The following is a 23,735-nucleotide window of genomic DNA, read 5'->3' as shown; positions in this document are numbered from 1 at the left end:
AGGGTTTCCAGCAATCTTGGAAAAGCAACTTGTTTATTTATATGATCAGCAACAATATATATAATTATTACGTATTTTTAACCAAACAATCAGCCATCTATAATATATATGATTGTAAATCTTTCCATGAATGTCAGTGATATCTTTCATTTGTTTGGGCTTCCATTTAATGAGTAACTTTATTGTTCAATTTCAACATGTTTGAATTCAACTTGAGTACATTTCATTAACTTTAAGTATGGGTCCTTATATCATGTTTTAAAATGCAGCTGAAGGATATGGCTGATAAACTCCCAATGAAAACACAAACAAGCAATATGAGCACATTGCTTTCACCCCATCTGAATGCGTTGCATGAACTACTATCTCCAACATATCCTGGTCTCGCAGAGGTTCCAGAAAAAGAAGATATCAAATTCAATGACCATAAGTTTTATTTAAGTCCTACTACTCGAGTTCTTAGAGACATACGAGTAAATGGTTCACGCAGTCCACCTGTCACACATGACACACCATCAAGTGCTGTGGGAAGGGGTTTTGGTTATCAAAACTCAGCTAGGTCAACAGAAGGTGCTCAGCGTACAGGAAGCAAGATCAAAGAAAACATTAATAAGGTGTGTCAAGAAGAGAATGAGCACCCACCTTACACGGAATGGGTAGAACAAGATGAGCCTGGTGTGTATTTCACATTCGTGACTTTGGCAGATGGTCAAAAAGATCTTAAGCGTGTGAGATTCAGGTAATTATATTTACAACTTGTTTTAATTAAATAATTTACTTGCACTTGAATTTCATATGGACATAACAGTTTAAGGCAAATGTTTGTTGACTTGGTCAAATAATGAGAAAGGATCTTGTGCAAAATACATTTTTGAGAAGGAAAGAGAGAGGAATAGCCGCTTATCTTTTGCTTATAGTACAGTAAAAATAAGAAGCTACAGTGACTCCTGTCACAATTGTGTGCAAAATGGTTCAAATGGGCAGATAACAGTAAATCTCAAAATATATTAACATAATGGGCAATGGTTCAAAGGGGCAGATAACAGTAAATCTCAAAATATATTAACATAATGGGCAACGGCAGATCTGGTTGAAAAATTGGCTGTGACTGATGCATTTTGGTGGGAGAATAATGTCAGTTCTTGGAACTTTGATGCTTTCATTTCAGTTTTGTTACAGTGCACCTGATTACTCTTATTTTAGTAAATTGATTTCCTTTGTATCATGCGCATATTTGTTGACAAACATATTGTCGAGGTGACTCTGTTGACAATTGGTTGACTGATGCAATCTGGTAGGAGACTAATGTCAGTTCTGAGATCATTGGTGTTGTCATTTCAGGTTTTGTTACAGTGCTTCGGATTGCTCTTACTTGAGTAAATTGACTTCCTTGTATCATGCACCTATTTGTTGATAAACATATTGTCATGGTGTCTAACCCAAAGTAACGTGGATCGGAATCGGATCGGAATTGGCAAGGCCGAATCAAATCATGAATTGGCAATGAATCGGCGATGAATCGGAAAATTTGAAAAAACCCTTTAAATTTAAAGATTTTAACAGTTTAAAACTTATTTCATGCACTCTTTATTGAATATAACTTAAACACACTATAACATCATCAAATAGGAGTTAAAACTTAACATACATTAACATGGAAGTTTGGAACATAAAATCCATCACATACGTAACTATGTTATCTAAAATGTAAATTGTAGGCTAGCTGAAGTAAATAGAAATCAAATGATCATAATGATTTAAATCATAGAATGTATGTAAGATGATCCATAAGACATCAAATCATAAATGTATGTAAGAATCTAAGATGAAGATCCATGAAAGTTTGAAACATATGTCTATCAATGATTCAGTATCAATATCTATAAACAAAATATAAAAACAAGGCTCCAGCTCAAGCCTCAGGCTCATAGTCATCATCATCCTCAACATCATCCTCAAGCTCGGCTACAACCTCAACCTCAGCCTCTGAGTATCCAGTCTGCCTAGTAGCAAGGCGTCTAATGTAGGTCCTAGAGGACTGCCGAGCCATATCTCCCACATGTAAGATGGGCTCACGAACGTCGCTAGGGCCTGTGTTTGTGCGTGCACGTGTGCGGCTACCAATGCTTGAAGAACGCGCTCTAGTTGCCTTAGCCTCTATATCCACCTAGTCAACCCACACACGTCTTCCTTAGTGAAGACTGGATCCACAACCTCTTGTGAGCCACTCTAATTCTGGATCAGTCTCCTCCAGAATGATTGGAAAGGAGTCAGTGCCCAAAATCTGTCTGATCCTAAGACGGAGGTTGTAATGAACAAAGACAAGATCATTCAACCTTTGCAGTGTCAACCTGTTTCTCCTCTTCGAATGGATGTGCTCGAACATGGACCAACTGCGCTCACATCCAAAAGCGCTGCTTGGCTGACTCAGAATATGGATGGCAATTTTTTGAAGTTTTGGGGTTGTGGCCCCAAACATTTGCCACCATCTATATGAAATAAGGGAAAATAAAAACAATTAGTCTCATTTACAAATTACAAGTTAACTCTAAAATTACATAATCAACTTTAAGTTTAGAATCTAGATTCATGAACATTGAATATATTATTTAATTTTTACCTGGTTGTAGTGTTGTCTGAGCATTTATGGCCATCCTGCCAGATAAAAGCGGCCCCTCTTTATTGTTGAACTGGTCTAGCTCAACAATCGCAGCAGCGCTATCTTCATCGCTACTCAACCTTTGAATCACTGTGTATAAGCCAGTGAGAACCTCCGCATCTGCCTTGAACTCAGGACAGAAATGAAATGTCGGATTCAGATAGTAAGTTGCTACATGGATGGGTCGATGGAGCTGATTCTGCCATCTCCTATCGATGATGTCCCAAATAGGGTCATACCTCTCCTACACTCCTACATATTGGGCTCTGATGGCCTCCTTGGCCCTATCCATGCCCTCATAAATGTAGCCCATAGAGGGCTTCTCCCCATCAGCAGTTCGTTGCAAAGCTACAAGGGGCTCAGTGACCTACATATAAAGAAAAACAAAAAAATTTGAGTCAAAACTTAAATATAAAATAATATAACTTAAAGTAAAAGTAAAATACTAAATGTTAAATTGCAATAAATTTACCTTAAGGATTTCTCTAGCGGGTTTCCAAAAACCATCCTCATCAAATATGCAATCCGCCACATCTATCCCTGCAGTGGTCGTAGCATAGGAAGAGGAAATCCACTCCCGCCCAACAAACATGCTCCTCAATTCATCCCTTAATGTCAACAAGGAGTGCAGGGTGATGAAATTCGAGGCAAACTTTGTGATACCTGGGCGAGCTAACTCCTTGCCTTTTGTGTACTTCCTCATTGTGCTAAGGACAAATGAATGATTATAAATGAACTTGCATATGTTTTTTGCCCTTTCCACACATGACTTGACAAACTCAAGTTTGCCAATTTCCTCCAACATGAGGTCAATGTAGTGTGTTGTACAAGGGGACCAAAATATGGTGGGGTGCCTCTCCATCAAAAGTTTATCTACAACAATTTTAAGTCAATTAGAAATTCAAATGAATTTATTTTCAAAACTTGAAAAGTTAAAAGTTTACCTGCAGTAACATAACTTGCTACATTATCCATCACCACCTGGATCACATTTTGTTCCCCCACCTCTGCTATGACTTCCTCAATAGCCTCACATAAGTATGTAGCATTTTTTACATGCGTGGAAGCATCAATGGATTTGATGAACATGGTATATCCTACAAGTAACAAAACAACAAATTATAATATTAAATGGATCATCAACAAATTAGCATTCAACAAATCAAAATTTACAATTATGTATGTAGGAAAGTAGAATGATCAATCACCTCCACAGGGTACAAGAAAATTGAGGAGTGTTTTATTCCTCCTATCTGTCCAACCATCAGTCATGATGGTGCAACCCTTTGCAATCCACTCCTTTTGGTTCTCCTCGAGCTCAACCCTCATGTCCTCTACCATCTCATCCAAGAGGTATCCGCTCAACTCAGCCTCAGTTGGGGCTTTAAACCCCGGACCACAAATAGCAACTGCATCTATCATGTTCTGCTAATAAGGAGCCTTGTCACAAATAAAAATTTAGATGTCAAAGACTCAAATTATAAAACAAATAGATATAATTAAAGTTTTGCTTTTACTTTTAATTTTAACTTTAAATAAAACAAAGAAAAAAGAATCAATTACCTGGCTGCAATAAATGGAATGTTGCAAAAGTACCAAAATTTGCATATCTCCTTTCTGGCAGCATCATTAATCTCCTTGTTCAGATCCATGCCCTCAAGCGTGGGTTGGGAACTAGGAGTAGTGGGGGGCACAATGTAACTATCCATTTTGTTTTTTCGCACTCTAGGCTGTAATAGGTTGGTGTAGGACTCTATCTCAGTATGTGACCAACTAGCACTAGCACTAGCAGGAGCAAAAGAACTAGGATAAAAAAGAGGCCTAGAAGAACCCTCTCCAACACAACCTACGAATGCGGAAGCTGATGCAGATGCAGATGTGGATGCGGCTATGGATGCGGGAACATGGGAGCCAATACCCCTTAACCCTTCAAGTTGCATTTTCCTATTAGCTTTGTCTTTTTCAATTTTTTCTAATGCCATTAAGGAAGTGCGTTTTGCCTCAGGAGTTTGGTGAGTGCAAATTGTAACATTGTGTCCAGGTATAGCAGCAATGTGGTATTTCAATCTATAAATACCTCCAGAAGTTATTTTTTCTTTACAAAACATAAATTTTGTTTGATATTTGATTCTTCCAAGAAACTCTTCGTTATATTTCCAACATTCATCTTTTTTACCCATTGCGAATTTGTGAAAAATGAAAGCAAAGGCTGCTGCAATAATTTTTTAAATGTAAAATATCAAAGTTTTAAGCTAATAAAAGCTACAAAACAACAAACCCTAGTTTGCAACTTAGTAAAAATAAAGAACATTCAAGATTTAAACTAAAAATCTTTAAAACTATAAAAATTTAACAAAAAATGCATAATACACTAACATGCAAAAAAAAATGAGCACTTACCTCTTGCAAATGAGTTGAGGAGTGTTGATATTGGCTCCTTAATGCTCCCAATGCAATTGATGGCCTCCCCAAATGGACTGTTGATCTCTTTGGGGCTCTTCCTTCTTGTCGGTTAGAAACCTATGGCTTTTCTTTTCTCTTCTTCTCTCTCACTTTTCCTCTCTTCTACTCATGCTTAACAAATAGAAGGCCCTTTAGGGTTATAACAAAGAGAATAGGTCAAAAAGAAAGTAAAAAAAACAAGTTTTTTTTTTAAAATTTACAACTCCATGCTTTTCTGGCTGCGGGCGATTTCTTGCGTATTTTTTCATCCGATTCATGCGATTTTTTTGATGAATTGCCGATACCAGCGATTCATCCAAAAAAATCAGTTGTGGCAATTCTCGACTCCAAAAAAATGCCCATCTTGAATGTTATCGTTGAATCGCCGATTCACACGATTCTCGTTACTATAACCTATAATTTATTAAATTATTTCCTTTTTTTGTTTTCCATCGATTCACGCGATTCTCGTTACTATAACCTATAATTTATTCAATTATTTCTTTTTTTTGTTTTCCATCATTTCCCCCCCCCCGCCTCTAATATTGAACTTAATGTAGTGAATGTGAAAATTCTTTATATGTCTCAAAGACAATGGATGCCCTTTGATTTCATTATTAGCCTACTCAAATATTAATCACATGACATAGGCTGCCTTGGTTATCGTGTTACGGATCCTTAGAAGCATGCAAACATACTATAAAAGATTCTGAGCCAACTTTTAAGGGAATCTCTAAAATAATAGTCCAGCTGGAATCAAGGATATCAGAATATTATGACCAAATGTAAGAAATCGAAAGATAGTTTAGCCAGAAAGCATACCTTCACTTCAACATGATAATCCAGCTTCTGACCATGTAAATCAGTTTTAGAATATATTTTAAAATCATCAATGAATTTTTTTTAAGAGCATTATAAAAACTTGCCTTGTTCTCAATGATGGGGATGGTTAAGGGACATTCAGATCTCCTCGGCTGCCATGAGGATGGCTAAATGTCCCCACAGTGTTTCCTATTCCTACAATTATTTCGAGAAACATTTTGACTAGAGATGTTTTGGGAATGGCCAAGGGATGTCCCCTGGTGTCATATCAGTATAATATGTCTCAGCATTTTTCAGATAGATTTATCTAAGATATCTGAATTAGTAGGTCCATATGTATCAAAAATATGTGTTGTCAGTGATTCTTGACATGCAAAAATCAAAGATAACTCACCAAATTTTGACATCTTAAGGCCTTAGATACACTCTTTGAGCCATATTTCCATCTCCCGAGGTGTTCATTGGCAATCCAAGTCCTTGATCATTTGTTTTGTCAAATTTTCTGACATTTTTAGTTGGTTTTTTGCAGCATTATGCTCAATTTCTGGTTTTTACAACCTTGCAATTTTACATTACTTGCATTAGCCACACTTGTAATTGCTCTCTAAATATCCAATTTTGATTAAGTGTTTTGAGCTTTTGTTATGTTTTGAAGTTGAGTTGTTTTATTTAAGTGATTTCTATTTTTTTTTTGTTTTGGCAAAATATTCAATAAGTTAATGAAACGATAAAATGATGATTTAAAGAATTACAAAAGCAATATTTCTATAATGAAACAATAATAAAATAGAAATTAACTAATATTTACATTAACTTACAAGATTGACCATTCTTAATAGATAATCAAGAGATTATTTTAATACCCTCCTTAATGGTCAATTTGTCAACTACACCAAGTCTCCCTAAATTTTACTACCATTTCAAGGCTCAAGACTCGGTGAGACTTTTATTATCTGAGCTATAGTCTGAACATGCAATAGTTGAACTAATATGTCTTCAACCATCTTCCAAATGAAGTCAATGTAGTTCAACATGATTGATTCCTTCGTGGAAGATCAGATTCTTGGCCAGTTTGAGGACCCCTTGATTGTCATAGTAAAGGGGAGTAGGAATCACTTGAGACATCCTCCAGAGCCAAATTGCGAAACAAGTTGCCTCAATACTCAACTTTTATCAAGGAAAGAGCCATCACCTCTTGCTTCTTGCTAGTTTGTGTGATTGCACCAAATCCCAAATTGAAAACATACCCAAATGTTAATTTTCTATCGTCTGCGAAACTTGTTCAATCTGAGTTTGTAAAACCAATAAGTCTAGGGTCATGACTTCTACTGTACAGAAGACCAAAGTCAAAAGTACCCTTTACATAATGCAGCACGTGTTTCCCTGCTACTTAATGATCAACCTTGGGTGTTGTCATGAAGTGTGAAATGTAGCTTACTGCAAACTGAGATCAATCCTAGTAGCAGTGAGGTAGATGAAACTTCCAACCAATTGCTTAAATGCCAATTCGTTCACCATAGGTGAATCTGATTTGGTTGTCATCTCTAGACTTTTCACCTTAGGTGTGGAGAGAGGTTTAGAGTCTTGCATCCGAAACTTGTCTAGTAGATTGTGGGCGTACTTAGATTGAGATGAGAAGGTACTACCTTCAGTCTGCCAAACTTCAACACCTAAACAATAGTGCAAAAGTTCCAAGTCTTTATGTCAAAGGATTGATACAAATTCCCTTTGATTTGATCAATCAAAAGTGTCAAACTACCAGTTATAAGTAGGTCATCAACATAGACAACGAAGAAGAATATCACCACAAGTGTTTTTGACATACATATTAGAATTAGATGGACTCCTTTGAAAGCCATTATCTATAAGACACTTGTAAATTTTTATGTACCAAGCTTGAGGAGCCTATTTTAGGCCATAGCGTGATTTCACCAATCTACACCTTTTCCAACAACCTTATAACTTGGAGGTTGTGTCATGTAGGCTTCTTCCTACAACTCAACATTGAGGAAAGCACTTTTAACATCCATTGATGGGTTTTCCAACCAAATTGAGTTCCTAAGGCAAGGATGAGTTGGTACTCATTTTGGTTGGGAGCAAAAGTCTCCTCGTAGGGGATGCCTTCCTTTTGTACTTGTTAAAGGTTCCGTCAATTTTGTACTTAACTTTATACACCCATTTGCAAATAGTGAGTTTATTCCCTAGAGGAAGATCACAAAGAACTCAAGTGTTATTCTTGAGAAGACTGTGGTGTTCAACTTCCATAGCCTTTTCCGATTCAAGAATCCCTTTATCCTCACAATATGTTTGAGGCTCAAAAACACTATAATTGTTGTCCATGAGAGAAAAGTTGACTATATTTTGTCCCTTGCTCTTTTTTCTAGAAGATCTACTCTTAGTGATCTCATTAGGACGAAGACCATTGACGGTCTTGTCCCACCATTTAGACCAGATAGTAGAAGATTCTATATTAGAGACATGGCCACGATGCTAAGGAGGGCATGGTTAGCAAGAGGGATGGGAGTTATGGATAAGTGGTTGAAGGAGAAGAGGAAGGAGGGACGGGTAATGGCATAGTCCACAACACTCACACCATGAGAATGAAACCAACAAGTGAACATACCAGATCCTAGAAAGAAAGGAAGGTCGTTCACTATCACCTAATCCTAGGATTCATACATCTGCGGAATGTAGTGATCATATCTTGTAAGTGGTGCCAAAACGTCATTAGAGAATTTCTAAAGGCCCAAGTAGAACGAATCTGTCTAAAAATTACATAAAGAATCATCCACCTAGATGTGAAGGGGGTTTGCAAGTCCCTGGTATGTGCATTGAAGTCCCCAGCAATGATAATGTCTCCCAATGTAGAGAAATGAGAGATGTTATATAGGTCCATGAAAGGGTCTTAGTCCAAATCATCATGGATAGTATAAAAAGAAGACATCAAAGAGAAGTAAACACACTGCAATGAAAATGCCCCTGTGGTGCCACACCACCTTCCCAACCTAGACCCACAAGAATTCGGTAGCACTATCAGAGAGAGCAATCAACGTCACACTTAGAATTTGGTTGTGGACAAGAAAAGCAACACCACACCCCCCCCCCCCCCAAACTCCCTAACACCACCCAAGCAACAAACCTCATCCCTAAATGTAGATAACCAGTGATAGCCCGCCACCCTCAAAAGTGGACAAGTAGGGCTCTCTTGCATCTCCATAACCATTAGAAGATCGGACGAACCAATAGCATCTTGTAATAAACCCAACATGGACAAAAGTAACCCATTTCCATTCCAACAATTGACATGCTAGTAACCACCTCGACGTGCCTTCATGCACAACCATGCTTGTGACTGACATTTCACTATAGCTTCCGACCAGGGCTCCTAATTGAAGAGGATTCCCTAAAAATTGTCGTCAAGTTCCAAATAACAACTCACTTCCCTTCTCGTCTAGTTGCAACTACAAGCTCTCTAGAATGTTTAAGTTTTGGCACTTGAGATTCAGTGAGGTCCTCATCAAGGAAGACCTTCAAAGGCAAGAAAAGTCAGTTTCTTTCTAGCCTTCAAAACCTGAACCCTGTCATCGGTAGAGAGAAAGAGGAGCAACAACGTAGAGTTGACCCCACCCAAACTTTTTCCAAGGTAATGTCATTGATATCCAATTGTTTGCTAAGAAAGGGGTACCCTAGATAATTGATTAGTGGATATTGGAGGCAGCCCCCAAACCTTGAGGTTAAGCTCCCATGCATGACTATTCATTCCTTCTAACAGTTTTTCTTGGACAATTTTCAATCCCATCAAGGAGTGGAGAGCTTCGATTTTTGCAAACAGAGGCCCAACTCTTAATATGCTCCTCAATTTCACATTTGAGGGACTCTTGTAGGGATACCAATTTCGACTATTTGTTTTTGAGTTCCAAGATGTCATTTTGGACTGTGGATGGCTGGACATTAGTGTGGAGAAGTTTTTTCAGTTTTGCATTTTTGGAAACCGCTAACGAAACTCTATTTGATATTTTCTGTAGAGAGGTTTTGAGCATGTTTCTGTCTCCAAAATACTAACCCTATCGAGGAGAAGGAAGTTTTGAAAAACAGTGTGAGAGTACCAAAATGAGAAGGCATTAAGAGGATTGATCAAGGCATTTGAGATTATCATAGATAAATGGGGAAAGGCGAAAACTCCGAAAATCCACTTCTATGTTCCACAAATACAAGAGTTGCTTGCATAGCTATGTGTTCAATAATTTAATAGGGCTGATTGTATTCACATGAATTTAAAAACACACTCCTACATTTGAAAATGAAAAGAAAGAAAACCGAATGCAAGCTTGTGCACCCAAAATTGTTTAGGTATTAATTTAAAATAAAATGGTAAGAAGTGAATGATGTCATCATGAGAAATCACCTACAAATCCTAACTCCTTTCATCGAATATTTATTGGGAATTGCATTCAAAATCTAAGAGACAATAACATTTTCATACATGAGAGGAAATATTTGCAAAATTCCAAATTCCAATGAAGTCATAGCTACAGAGAGCAAGGAGGGAATTTTGTCAAAATGTTCAAACTTGTCACAAAGGCATTTAAACGTGGCTCCTCTGTGACAAAGAGACAATTGTTTTAAAAGGCTCCGTGAAGAGGAATCTATGGAAAATTGTTTTTAGGCAGTAGGGAAATGTTTTGAAGAAAATATTTATTGTGAACGGGAAAAATATGCCTCCTAGCACATAAGCATTTGCCAAATTGCTAGTAGTAGAGGTAATGAAGAAATTCCGCACGATGTATATTGAGTCACACTAAGTGCATTCACCCATGGAAGGAGCAAGGCCAACATTTGAAGGCTTCGATGCAAATACCAAGGAACCCATAAAAACCCTTCACACTTTGAGACTTACAATCCAAATGCATCTACTATGGGAACAGTGAAGGTATATAAGGAGCACAAGAAGCTTCAAATGTGGATGATCCATGAAAATGAAGGAGAGCACCTAACATGGTTGCGATGAAGTCACAAAAAATTTCAAACCAAGAAATGATTCATCTATACCTTGAAAATGTGCTCAAGTGCAAGAAGCAACACAAGAATAAGATAGAGGGATTTCTTTCCAAAATTTTAAAATCCTCAATCTCACCTAAAGTGCATCCAAATATAGATGGTCATGAAAAAGTCCAAAATAAAGGATCCCCCACTCTAAAAAATATGCTCAAGCACATTATTGTCCAAACCACGAACTTTGAAGAAAAAATAGAAATCCTTGACTTGCCAAAAAACCCCACCCAAGTACTTTTCAAGGCACAAAAATGGCCAAGTCATAGAAAACTTTTTAAAAAATAAGTTCATCACCACCCAAAAATCCCACTCATGCAAATCATCCGATGCAAAATGGACCTAGTCAAGGATTTATTCTGAAGTGAAATAATCCACAACTAGGCTTCATATTCATTTGAGAGTTTTCTCACAAAGATAACATGGGTCACAAAATCTTAAAATGAGGGAATATTTTTTAAATTCTCAACATTCTACAAAATCCTTTCAGGCACACGTTCCAGGGAGTAAAGGGATGCTAAAGTGAGTTATTTGTGGGAACTAAGGAAATAATTGCCCAATGTTGATGTGAAGGAAGTTATTTACCATAAGGAGAAACTTCTTGAAGTTCGGGAAGATTGAAATGGTTTTACTAAATTTCCATCTTTAAATGTATTTAGGCGTCTCCAACTAATCGGAGATAAAAGGGAAAATTCAAATGAAATGAAAATTGGACTCTTTTAAAGTTGACAAAGTGAAATAAATCAATCTTTCAGAATTAAATTATATATTAAAAATTATATTTAATATTTAATTAGTAAACTTGTTAAGATTGAAAGAGTGAAACTTGTAAATTTGTAATGTTCTTGTTATAAAATAATTAATTTATCAAACCTTTGTTCATGGACCGATTGATTTAGAATATCTCAGTCACATTTTTATTTTATTGTTTCCATAGGTTTGGTCGTTGTCTATATTTGTAAACCCTTGGGAAGTTCCTCCGAAGGCTATTTAAGCATGACATGTAGGTAGTAGTTGGTATGGGATTTAAATTATTTCTTTGTACTGCGAATTCCTGTTGGAGTTCAGTATTGTTCGCCATTTCGGAAGTGCAAGATCTTCCCTATTTGGTTTTCTCCGGTTTCGGTGGGATTCAATCCTCACTCTATTCCATCTATGTATTTCTCGGTTCAGATTTGGAAAATTTGATCAATATTCTTATTAGCAAATATTTATACTCTCCATTGAAGTGCAATTGCTTATATTGTATTTCGTCTGTCAAGGTAGGGCGTATTCAACTTCCAATAATATTTGTTTCGTCACTCTTCCCCACCGTACCTGTCACCCTTTGGATGTCTCAACTCTGTACACCCTTCCGTCCTCTTGTACAAACAAAACTCCTTCCCCACCGTACCTGTAACCCTTCAGATATCTCAACTCTGTACACCCTTCTGTCTCTCGTATAGACAAAACTCCTTAATCACTGTACAACTCCTTCCACAACCACCGTACGGCCTCCTCCTCCAGCATACACAATCTACAACAAAATCTCCCTCCCATGAGGGAAATTAGGCACCAAGAAATCGGTGTTATGCAAGAATATAAGAGAGATGCATGTAGACAAAAGGTAAAATGGCTTGAGAAAGACAATAAAACCCATGAAAGAAGCCCTAGCCATTAAAAGCAACTCATAGAAGTGCTAAAAAACACTAGCAAACACAATGAAATCCCATCGGTCTTCAATCAAAGGAAAAATGACTAGAAATATGGTTGTTTGAGGCGAAAAAATTAGGAATCAACTTTGTAAGGAGCATAAATATAAAAAGCAAGTTGTCAAAAGGAAAAACAGCCACTGTGGTTTCAAAAACATTCAAAAATACGATTTTTCACCTGCGTAACTTGCAAAAATGACTCCAGAACTCCAGCCCACAAACAGAAAAAATGACCACAAGAAAGCCTTGAATGCACTTGGGAAGAGTAAATGTGATTACGCACAACACCTCTTTTGAAAAAAAATCATTTTTCAAAATATCTGTATAATTCTTTTTGGTATTTTATGGCTCTAATACCATGTTTTCATAAAATATTCAATGAATTAACAAAATGATCAATTAATAAGAATTACAAAAGAAATGTTTCTATAATGAAACATTTGTAAAACATAAACTAACTACTATTCACATTAAGTTACAACATTGACCATTAATAATGTATGATCAAGATATTGTTTTAACAGTATTTGCCAACTTGTTTTTGTAAACTCATTTTACTTCCTAGGAGAGATTTTTGTTGGGTTTGAATCTTATTGTCTAAGGTCGTATGATTGCATTTCGGAATATCTGAGATTTTTTGCAAGTCATCTTTGCATTTTTAGCAAAATGTATTTTCTAGGGCCAATTATGATATCATTTTAATTATAAAACACCTGTATTTTGCTGGCTTGGATTTGGGTTTGAGATTCAGGTTTGAAATTTGTTCAAACATTTGGAGTAGGTTCAAACTTGTTTTGAGTAAGGCAATGTAGAAGAATACACCACTATATATATTTATCTTCTACTATGAATCACATATATTTTAGGGTTAAAAGGTTAGATTGACTAAAATAGACCAAAAAAACTTTTGAAAAGTCAAAATCCATTTTTTGACCAAATTTAGCCTGGGTCCAGCCACAGATTTGCAAATTTACCATCAAAATGGCAAAGTTTGTGTTAGGTTTGTCTGATAGAATTTGGGCAGACTTTCAAGGTCTGTAGTAGACTTAATGCAAGATTATGATAAGGACTGGACTTTTGCAAGAACCAGACCAGACTTTGGGGCTGCTAAGGAAGAATTTGGTAACATAGTAAAATGCCCTAATACATTGTTTGAATCTTAGAAATCACTTTACAAATCACCATTTTACAAGTTTATTGCAATATCATTCTTGCATTCAGTTCCATGAGACGGAACTGTGCATTGTATTCCTTGTAAATAAAATGCCCTAATGCATTTTTGAATCTTAGGAACTAAATTGCAAGTTACTATTTTACAAGTTTTATATTACTTGAATTGATGTCAAGATCTGGTATGAAACTTGTGATATTTATTTAATACTTGTAAAAATATAACATGTTTCCCACTTGCAGCGTGCCATCCAAAACCCAAATGCAGCTTAGAAAGAACTTCATATCACTTGAAATTGGGTTTCTAGGACTCGATTACATAACATGTAAAATATAACATGCCTTGTTAGGCCCAAAAGGAGGCAAACACAACTGGGAGTGGGGGTGAATCAGTTATACACTAACAATTAAAACTCCAACCTATTTAAACCAATTACAGATCTGAAACAAACATTAATGCAAGATACACAACTCATAACTCATACTAGATATGTTCTCGAGGAAGCCCTATTAAAAGGAAAACTCCACTGGGAGTCAAACCCACAAGATGAATGTACTCTGCTAAAAGTACTGTCCGGTTAAGAGAAAATGAGAAACATAAGGGGAATGCACATGCATTCATAGACCCACTGCCTAGAGCACACTGCTCACAATACAATATTACGATCTAACTCCCAGTCAGGTTCACCGATTAATCTCTGATATAATTCACAAAGGTAGACAAACTGTCCAATACAATGAACTGACTTACAACATATCCAATGTCAATACAGTTTTGATGAAGTACAATTTCTTCCTCGATTGCATAATACAATAGCTCTCTTCTCCTCTTTTCCACCACCCATGACTCACTCTCAATTACAGAAGTGATCTCTTATATATATACATTACCATAGTTGAAAATTTCGGTTTTATGCAATTTCTGTCTGGCGATTTTTTTTGAAAATCTCGGAATTGGCAAAAACTCATCGAAAAATTTGGCAATAAATCAACACTTTTATCAAACATTTGAAAATATACAATTTTCAAAATATTCTTAAAAATGCACACATATACACCAAATTTGTTATAAATCTATTCAATCAATTATAAATCTATAAAATAATAAAATATATTATAAATGAATTGAAATATTATTATAAATCTATTCAAATCAATTACAATTCTATTAAAATATATTTTTTATTATTTTTGAATCTATTTAACATTTTTATAAATCAATTAAAAATTAAAAAACAGTAAAATTGTAAATACTAAATAGCAAACTGTAATAATATACTATTTTATATTAATAAATACTAATTTACTAAATAGTAAATAATACTAAAATTCATTTTACTTATATTGACAAATATATGAAAATTTAATATAGTTATACTATGAGAGATATTATAGATATTAGTAAGTATTACTGTAGCTGAAGGAAAACATTACAAAAATTTATAGACATTATTTAAATTTTTAAAAAGTTGTCCCTCTCTACCAATGTCATCGCTCCACTGCTCTCCACCTTGTCTGTCATCGAGTTTAAATGTTTGCAACTTCACTATGAAATCGAAATTCTCTACCTTGATTAGTAACCTTGTCCAAGACCCGGGTCTTTGTTGAACTTCCTTGCTGTTGATCTGGGTGCTAGCTGGAATATTTACAATCTCCTTTTCTATTCCCGTCATCTCTCTGCTCTGCTGCCGTAGGTCTCATCCAAAACCAAAAACAAAAACGGAGATAGCATATTAAAATGAAAAACCTAAAAGCGTCTCCTTTGTCAACGATATGATTTTTTCGGCATTTTGCACGAGATTTTAGGTAAAAGTCACTGCATTTTTTAAGGAAATATCGTTGCCGATATCTACAGCTATATTATTGCAGTCTGATTGCGTCCGTGAAATATTGCGATACTGGCGATATTTCGCCAATTTTTTAAACTAACATTACAGTGATTAAACGACAAGATCAGCCAAGACCTATAACAACATATGATACAAACATTAAGCTCAAACTCCAAAGCGATCCAAATCAATCCGATCAAGACTTACTTAGGATCCAAAACATCAACCTCGAACATGCAACATCGCCAAAACCATGACAAGATTCACAAAATTTTACTTCACTGAGTCAGCTAGAACATGCTAGCAAGTCACCACATATGTTGTCCACAATCAATGCTAACCATCAACATGGTCATAAGACAACCAAAGAACACCAACAAGCAGCATGAATAACATCTTGAAGCTTCACCACATCTCTAACTCGAAAGCACTCATCTTTGTAGTGATCAGAAATGACACTGAACACTCAACTCTATCAGATAAAAAGATAGCTTGCCAAACTCTGAATCATGAACAACAATAGCTGAGGCAACATTTATAAGTCCAACCTGTACCACCAGCTTGGCAGCCACTAAAACAATCAATCCAATCCATATTGAAGCGAATACTCAACCACTAAACACAAAAATACTAAAATACAATCAACTGATATATTAATCCTAGATTACTCAATCTGTCATACGGACCTCTGTAAGTTGACCAGAATCAACTACAAGCATATCTGAAACACCAACCAAAATCACATCAAAAGACGTTCAATAAATCATTTGAACAACTGAAATCATCCGTACTAAACTAACAAAACACACTGTCTGCAATAGCAAAAGTATGTTGATGTCAATGACAAAACATTAATGTCAGCACACATCAACAATCTCTGACATGCTCAACAAACTTCCAACAGTTCCCCATGTGCAGCGTGCCTTCCAAAACCCAAATGCAGCCTAGAAAGGACTTTGAATCACTTGAAATTGGGTCTCTATGACCTGAGTACAAGTGCGAACTTGTATGTTCCTCTTGCACATATGAATTGCAATTTTGTTTTTCCTGATTACAAGTAAACACGTTTTTCTTCCTCTCTTGCAATGCAGAACTCAAGACCCGAAATTCACTTGTGACTCCAGATTTGTGTCATCTTAGACCTCTTCTTCTTAGTCATGTTTGCACACATGACTTATCAAACCAATAAATCAAGCCATGGGCATTGTTTTCAGCATTTCCATCTTGTAGGTGTCATGGGTTCTCCAATTGTGGCATGATGAAGTGTGGACTCTCAGAGTCAAGATATTGACATTGAAAGCAAAGCATCAAGAGGTGCTAGGCACGAAAGAGAGGCAATGATAACCAAGAGGGATCCATGAAAAAACAGAGGATGTGTTGTCGTGATGCTAAATCATTGTTTTTATTACTGTGGTCATGAAGGTGTATGGATTTTATTTGTCATAAAAAAGAAAAAATTAGAAACACTTTATATCATCAAAAGACAAAGGATGTACTATAGTGACTTGAATAGAGAGCACAGTGAAAGCAACAATTATAAATAGGAATGAATACTAATCCTAAGAGCATTGATAACAATAACCAACAAAAGGTTTGTTAAAGTACAGTATGCCTTCCATTATTAGTTTGATCTGTGACACCAGTATGTTTTTGTTTCATCATGTGCAATTGAATGCTTTCAAGACAGAGATGGTCGCAAAATGTTGGAAGGATCCTTTTACAATGAGAAACTACTGTGGTGAAGAACAACAATCAAGGATGCAAGTTGCTATCCTAGGATGAATGCTTTCGATGAAATTGAAAATTCTACGCAAGTGCCATTGGCCTGTACTATCATGAAGACCAGATAGAGGATGATGTTATTAGAGTTGTGTCTTTCCAGACACTTAGATTGGTTTCAGTTATGCATATGTAATTTAGTTTTTACAAATTCCATGTAAAATCAGAAACTGTAATGTCATGTTAACACACTACATGCAAAGTTGTAACTTGCAATTACATGTAGTCACATCGCAAGTCAGATTGCCTAGGACTTGCAATGTTGAATAAGTCAACTACAGTCACTAAGTTTTCCCACCTTTTTCTCCCAGCCTCTCTCTAAAAATAGGAGAGCGCTCGTAGTAAATAAGATCTTTTAGCAATGCAATAAAAGTCTTCCAATTTGTTGAGCACTCTAAGACTTTGAGCTTAGACGTAAAGCAAGTTGCATTCAATAAAAGAGGAAAGTTTTTTTCAGACTTTGTGCTGATTTAAGTTGTTATGTGGTGACAGTTTTTGGAATTTGCTTGAGTATTGTGGTATTATTCAAGAGAGATTTAAATTTGATCTTGCAGACTCTGAGCTGCTAATTGTGTTCAGAGTTATAATTAGATTTCAAGGCTTGATCTTGCAGACTTTCAGCTTCTGATCACATTTGAAACTAGTGTAGTATGCGCAAACAAAGAAATAATTTGCAGACTTTGGGCATCTTTAATTTTATGCACTTCTGCTTGTAAGGTGAAGTATACACTGAAGACTTTGAGGTGTTAGTATATTTCATATTTGCTCCTGTATTCACATAAGGAGTCGTGGAAAGACACTGAGCTTGCTTGAGTTTCTTGTTATTTACATTCCCAAATTGTACTAGGAAGTTTGTTGCAAGGAAGAATCGTCTATCCTGAAACTAAGAATATGAGGAAAGAGCACCTATTCTGAAGAAAGAGAATGTGTTGATTCTAACGCCCATTGATTAGCTTAGTATATATAATCTTAGGTTCTAGTTACTATTAGTTGTTTTCAATAATAATAGACAGGGTGAGCCTTCCCTTATAATTAGGAGAGACTGTCTCACACACTATGGTTCGAACCACTGTTTTGCAATTGATCCCAAAATCATCGGTTGCAATATCAACCCAATAATATGTATTGTGAGTGTTAGTTATCGAAGGCAAATAAATACTGCAAATGATATCTTATGAAGTTATAATACAATATTTATTTCTTTAGGATTGAAAGAGCAGTTTCACTACAAGTGTCTATATTGTGGATGTAATTAGAACTTGCTTAAAATAGTATAGATGTTACTATCTTGTATATTCAAAGAAGTTATGGTTATAATCTTTTAAATATTATAGTTCCTTGTTTTTGGGTTGCTTTTTGATCTAATTTTTGAATTCATGACAAAGATATTTCATCTGACGTCTAGCCTTTTCATTTTATTCAATCAAGCTTAATACATTCAGACATTATAATAATGTACTTCTTTTAAATGGCCTCATTAATAATCGAGTGTCTGTTTTGAGGACTTGTGGCTGTGGTTCAAAGAAAATTTACAGAAATATCTGTTGATAAGAAAACTGTGAGATTTGGAATGTAGAGAGCCATTATTCATGCGTGTTTTCAAACAATCTAAAATTCATGGAAGCAATAAATATCAGAGTTCCGAGACTTGTCATGACACGCCCAAACTTGGCGAACTGGGTAACCGTAGATGAGTCACAGGGACTTGGACTCGGACTCGGACTCGGCCAAGTATGGGATGTGACTTGCCGAGTCACGGCGAGTCACTGAGTCAGACTATATTTATATTATTATATATCTAAGTTTGCTATTTCCTTCAGCTACAATTTGTGTTTGTACTTATGTGATCGATGTATATTTATGTATGTGATTAAACTAGCTTCTATTTGATAATGTTATTGTCTTTAAGATTTACTGAATAATGGCTGCATAATACAAGTTTTAAATCCTTAAAAATATCTAAATTTCTTAGGTTATTTCACTTTGCTGATTCATGAATCGAGTCAGCTTTGCCGAGTCTGGGAACTTTGATTAGTATTAACTTGTTACAGAAGAGGTCCTGAACACTTTTTAAGGTTCTGGTTTAATAATTAGCATGTCATATTTTCCTACACACTTGATGCATGAACTAGTTATACGGTCATTTTACAAACTTCTATTGTTTTCTGCTTCAGTTGAACATGCAATCAAATGAATGAATACTATGCCTTGTAGCATTTAAGAGGATTATCTCTAGAATATAATCAATATTGGCAGGAGGAATAGCGGAACATGCAACACAAGAAAATTCCTATGTTTAATGCATCCATTCTCCTGTTCTTTTTGTCAACTCTTTGCTTGTTTCTTCATTTTTTATAGATCCCACTTTCATGACATTTTGAGTTTCTCATGAACTATTTTTTGCAGCCGAAAGCGTTTCAGTGAAAGAGAGGCAGAGGAATGGTGGACTGAGAACAGATTACGAATACATGAGAAGTACAATGTGGAGGGGATCACAGGACAGCTATAATGTTTTCTATACAAGCAAAGAAGATGACAACACAAAATCTCATAATATTGTTGTGACAATACCCTTTTGGCAGATAAATTTTCTGGAATCTATCTGAAGGGTGTTGGAGAGCATATGATTTCATTAATCCTTACAACAGTACAGTAACAGATGTGGCAATTGTGAAAGAAAAATCCTAACCAAAGCTTGAGCACAACTATCGTTGGATTTTTGTACTGACTACAAACAAGAAAAGTTCTCAGTTTGCAGCAACATATGAAGCAAGCTATTTAGGCCATCTAACAAAGAATCAGGCTATTTGCCATGACTTACTTTTCTTATTTGACAATCTTGTGTAAATAATGTTACATTCAGTAAAAATTTGTAAACCTTGATAGGGCTTAATAAAAGCCTTGCATGGAGAAGAATATAATCTTTTCGTATCCTATATACAGAAGGCTTGAGGTGCAAGTCTAGCTGTTATAGTCAAAGCAAGTTGTGGTAAAATATGACGAATTGTAAATCTTTTCAGCTACAGTCATGAAATTGTAACATTATCTCTTGTAATATGCTAACCATTCTTTTTCTTTCCTTGTTGCGATGCTCATGGAAATTATCCATACATCATTTATAGTTGTTTTTCCATTTGCTACAGACAGAAAGGAGGGCAAGATTATATCTGTAGGCTGATGAAACTCTCATATGTAAAATTTACTGCTTCAAGTGATAAATTTACTTGTGTCACTGAAACATGTCAAAGAAATTACATTACCTCTTACATTTGTGAAAACAGAGTTCTATGATATAATAGTATAATTTAATTTTTCAGTAAAGTAATATATACTGTAAACTGAATGAGAGGTTTGGAACTACTTCCACAGAATTAACACTAGCTTTCCCATTCTTCAAAATGTGGACAGAAGGGCTGCTGTGTATCAGTTATCTCAACTTACACTTGGTGCTCATTAAACACTTTATAACAGTAGTGAAAATTCTGAGGAAAATATCACTTCTATGTATTACCTTGACTGCACAAAAGCTCGTCTTTGAGCATATTACATTTGGTGCTTGTTAAACTCACCTTTGAGCACATTGATGGCTGAGCATTAAGCAGGGGAGTTAATGCTCCACAAATAGGAATTAGGGATGAATCTCAAGAGATTTTATGTTTAAATCTATGCCGTCTTGTCTCTCAACATATACTCTGTTTCTAAGCTCAGCTACTAAAAGCTTTCACTAGTAAAATAGTGTTCTGATTGTAGATGTTAATGTTGGCATTACTAACTGGCCCTTTTTTCCTTCCTCTATAAGCTAAATACTTTGACAACAAAATTTGTACCCTTACTATTTTTTGAATAAATTAATATTTGTATATAAAAAGAGGTTTAGAATTAGCTCTTCGACTGGTTTAAACACTGTTGGGAATAACTGGCATGGGCTAAGGTAAAGTGGACTCGTTTCCATCCAGTGGGCTGCTCTTTGGAAAAAAATGGCTGAGTTAATTTAAAATAACAAGTTTCATCATTCTGTCTGATTATTGAAATAAACAGAAATATTTAGTGAGAAGCTCAAAATGATAATCTAATTCTTAGTAATGTTTTGTGTTAAAAAAAAAGTAGGGAGAAATGAGAAATTGGAGAAAGAGAGGAAATAAATGTTTGTTTCAAGCATACTTCAAAACAGTCAGATGAAGTTGCATGAATTGACAATCCGACAGTGACAATTAGACCATGCTTGAATTTACTTACAGTAATTTTCCACCGTGTCAAGAATTGCATACAAACAATCCATGAAAGGTTTAAATACACGACAAAGATAGATTTTTACCAAAAAACACATGGAAAAACATGGTGAAAGGGTGTCGAAGAGTCTTAGTTTGTGTATTAAAAAGGGAAAGAGGCTCATTCCTAGGCATGCTTGATTTATTATTTTAGATTTCAGTTTTCTCTTGTGAGAGTATTCGGAAAGGTTCAACTTTCAGCGAGTATGAGGATGTAGCCCCTCATGCCAGCAGACAGTGGATGCAAACCCATTGTCCGAAGAGACATCAGTTCAGGTTTTTCATATGCGCTTACAAGTTCTTATTTTGGTATTCCAATCTGACTATTAATTTGTATTTAAGATTGGATTTGTTAGTGTTGGTTATTGTATTGTTGTTGTATAATGCAATAACATATTTTAAAGAGTTACAAGAGTTTGTTGGTTTTTATCTTATTGGTTTGTAACGCATTGTTATATGCTCAAATCTTGAATGTTATTTTGAAATTAACAGGATAGTATCTAGTGGAGTCTTTTGGTATTATCTTGTGGAGAGTCTTTTAGTTTTATTATTGTATTGTATTACATTTGCCTATATTTGAGTTTGAATATTATATTCAAGAAGAAGCTAGTCAAATATCTATGGGGATTTCTATTGGTTTTCGATTGTGTTCGTAATACATCTAAAATGTTTAGTCCTAAATATATTGTTAAAAAGGAAAATGAGTAAATATCCAGTTAGGGATATTTCAGTGGTATCAGAGTTGGTTTTTCCTACTAGCTTGTGAGGCATCATCAAAATTTATATTACAGAAATTTTCAAAGACATATTCCAGACAATGATTTAGGGATATGATATTTTAGTGAGCTCAAAATATTTACAGCAACTGGGAGCTATGTCTGCTTGAGTCTGCAGATATTAAAAATGTGGGAGCCCACACATATACAGAGTTTGTTGGAATAGCATACTGAAAAGAGTTTCATAGCAAGGGTCGATGAAAATATTTATTGAAAATTGTCATTGCCATTTCATAAACTTGAATTAGTTTTGCTGAGGGAAATATGCTTTTAAGAAGTTGTTGGCAAGTAGTGATAGTTTTGTATTTGATAACCAATGGAGAGTTAGCTGGAATCAATTCCCAGTTGCAGACAAAGGTGGGTAGTATATAGGCAAGAGACTCTCAACGATATTAACACCATGTGAGCAGTTAACAACAGCTCAACACCCAATAGATAGTTATTCACCATTTCTACGACATTAAGGGACATGCAGTATTAACGCTTGAAGGAGAAGAGTTGTTTTGACGTATGCTGGTAACCCTTTTCAGCGGACATCACGATATAGACGAGAGAGCGAGTTTTAGTAGGTTGCGAATGGTGGTGAGAGGGAGGGCAGTAATTTATTGGGCCACTCATTCCTATTCTGCAGTGTGCCAACAAGCACTAGCAGCAGTCTGATAACTCGCGACAACCACACTTAGCAGCCCAATAACCCACAACAACAAAGTATAATCTATACATAACTCTATTCACCCAAGGGGATTAGCATTTATTCGGTACAAACTCAGATACAACAGGAAAATACTATGGGTCAAGTCCAATATGTTAAGGTGTATCGTTTAGCAGGCATGACATGTCCATTGTTCTGTCAGGTATCCTATCAACACTTACCGTAACAGTAACAGCATAGAGGAGGACATGATAGCTAGCTCTACCAATCATAGCATAGTGTTAGGGAAAATACCATTCTGTGTGTAGTGTGAACACCAAGAAAACAAGTTGCAGGAAGCATCCAATATTTCCTATTTTCAAGCACGATTCGTCCACGAAATCACAACATTTTCAGAAAATTATATAACGAAGGTTCTACATCTGTCATGGACATTGCACCTATAACGACTGGGCGGGTGTTATCAGATTCTTTCGCATCAGATTAGTAACAACAGTCTGTACTCTGGAAGATAAGTATCTTCGTTGGATCTTGGGTACCTTGCCAACAACTAAGAAATATGTGGCCGTGTCAACACCTCTAACTCTTCAATGTGAAA

At 35.7% G+C, this 23,735-nt stretch overlaps 1 protein-coding gene across 1 annotated transcript in view; it reads left to right on the top strand.

Annotated features, from left to right (window-relative positions):
* LOC149539865 (PH, RCC1 and FYVE domains-containing protein 1-like) overlaps positions 1-20,520 on the top strand; it is a 177,957-nt gene extending 157,437 nt beyond the window's left edge. Inside the window, exons 8-9 of the mRNA XM_089801065.1 lie at positions 270-739; positions 19,848-20,520. Of these exons, the coding sequence (XP_089657191.1) occupies positions 270-739; positions 19,848-19,950 (573 nt within the window). The 3' untranslated portion in view covers positions 19,951-20,520. The remainder of the gene's footprint in view (positions 1-269; positions 740-19,847) is intronic.
* Positions 20,521-23,735: the final 3,215 nt, after the last annotated feature.

This window comes from Cupressus sempervirens, chromosome 9, assembly GCF_028749045.1.
Source record: "Cupressus sempervirens isolate cs-2001-9-10 chromosome 9, ASM2874904v1, whole genome shotgun sequence".
In the NCBI taxonomy this organism is placed as follows: Eukaryota; Viridiplantae; Streptophyta; class Pinopsida; order Cupressales; family Cupressaceae; genus Cupressus; species Cupressus sempervirens.
This window is presented reverse-complemented; position numbering and strand designations above follow the sequence as displayed.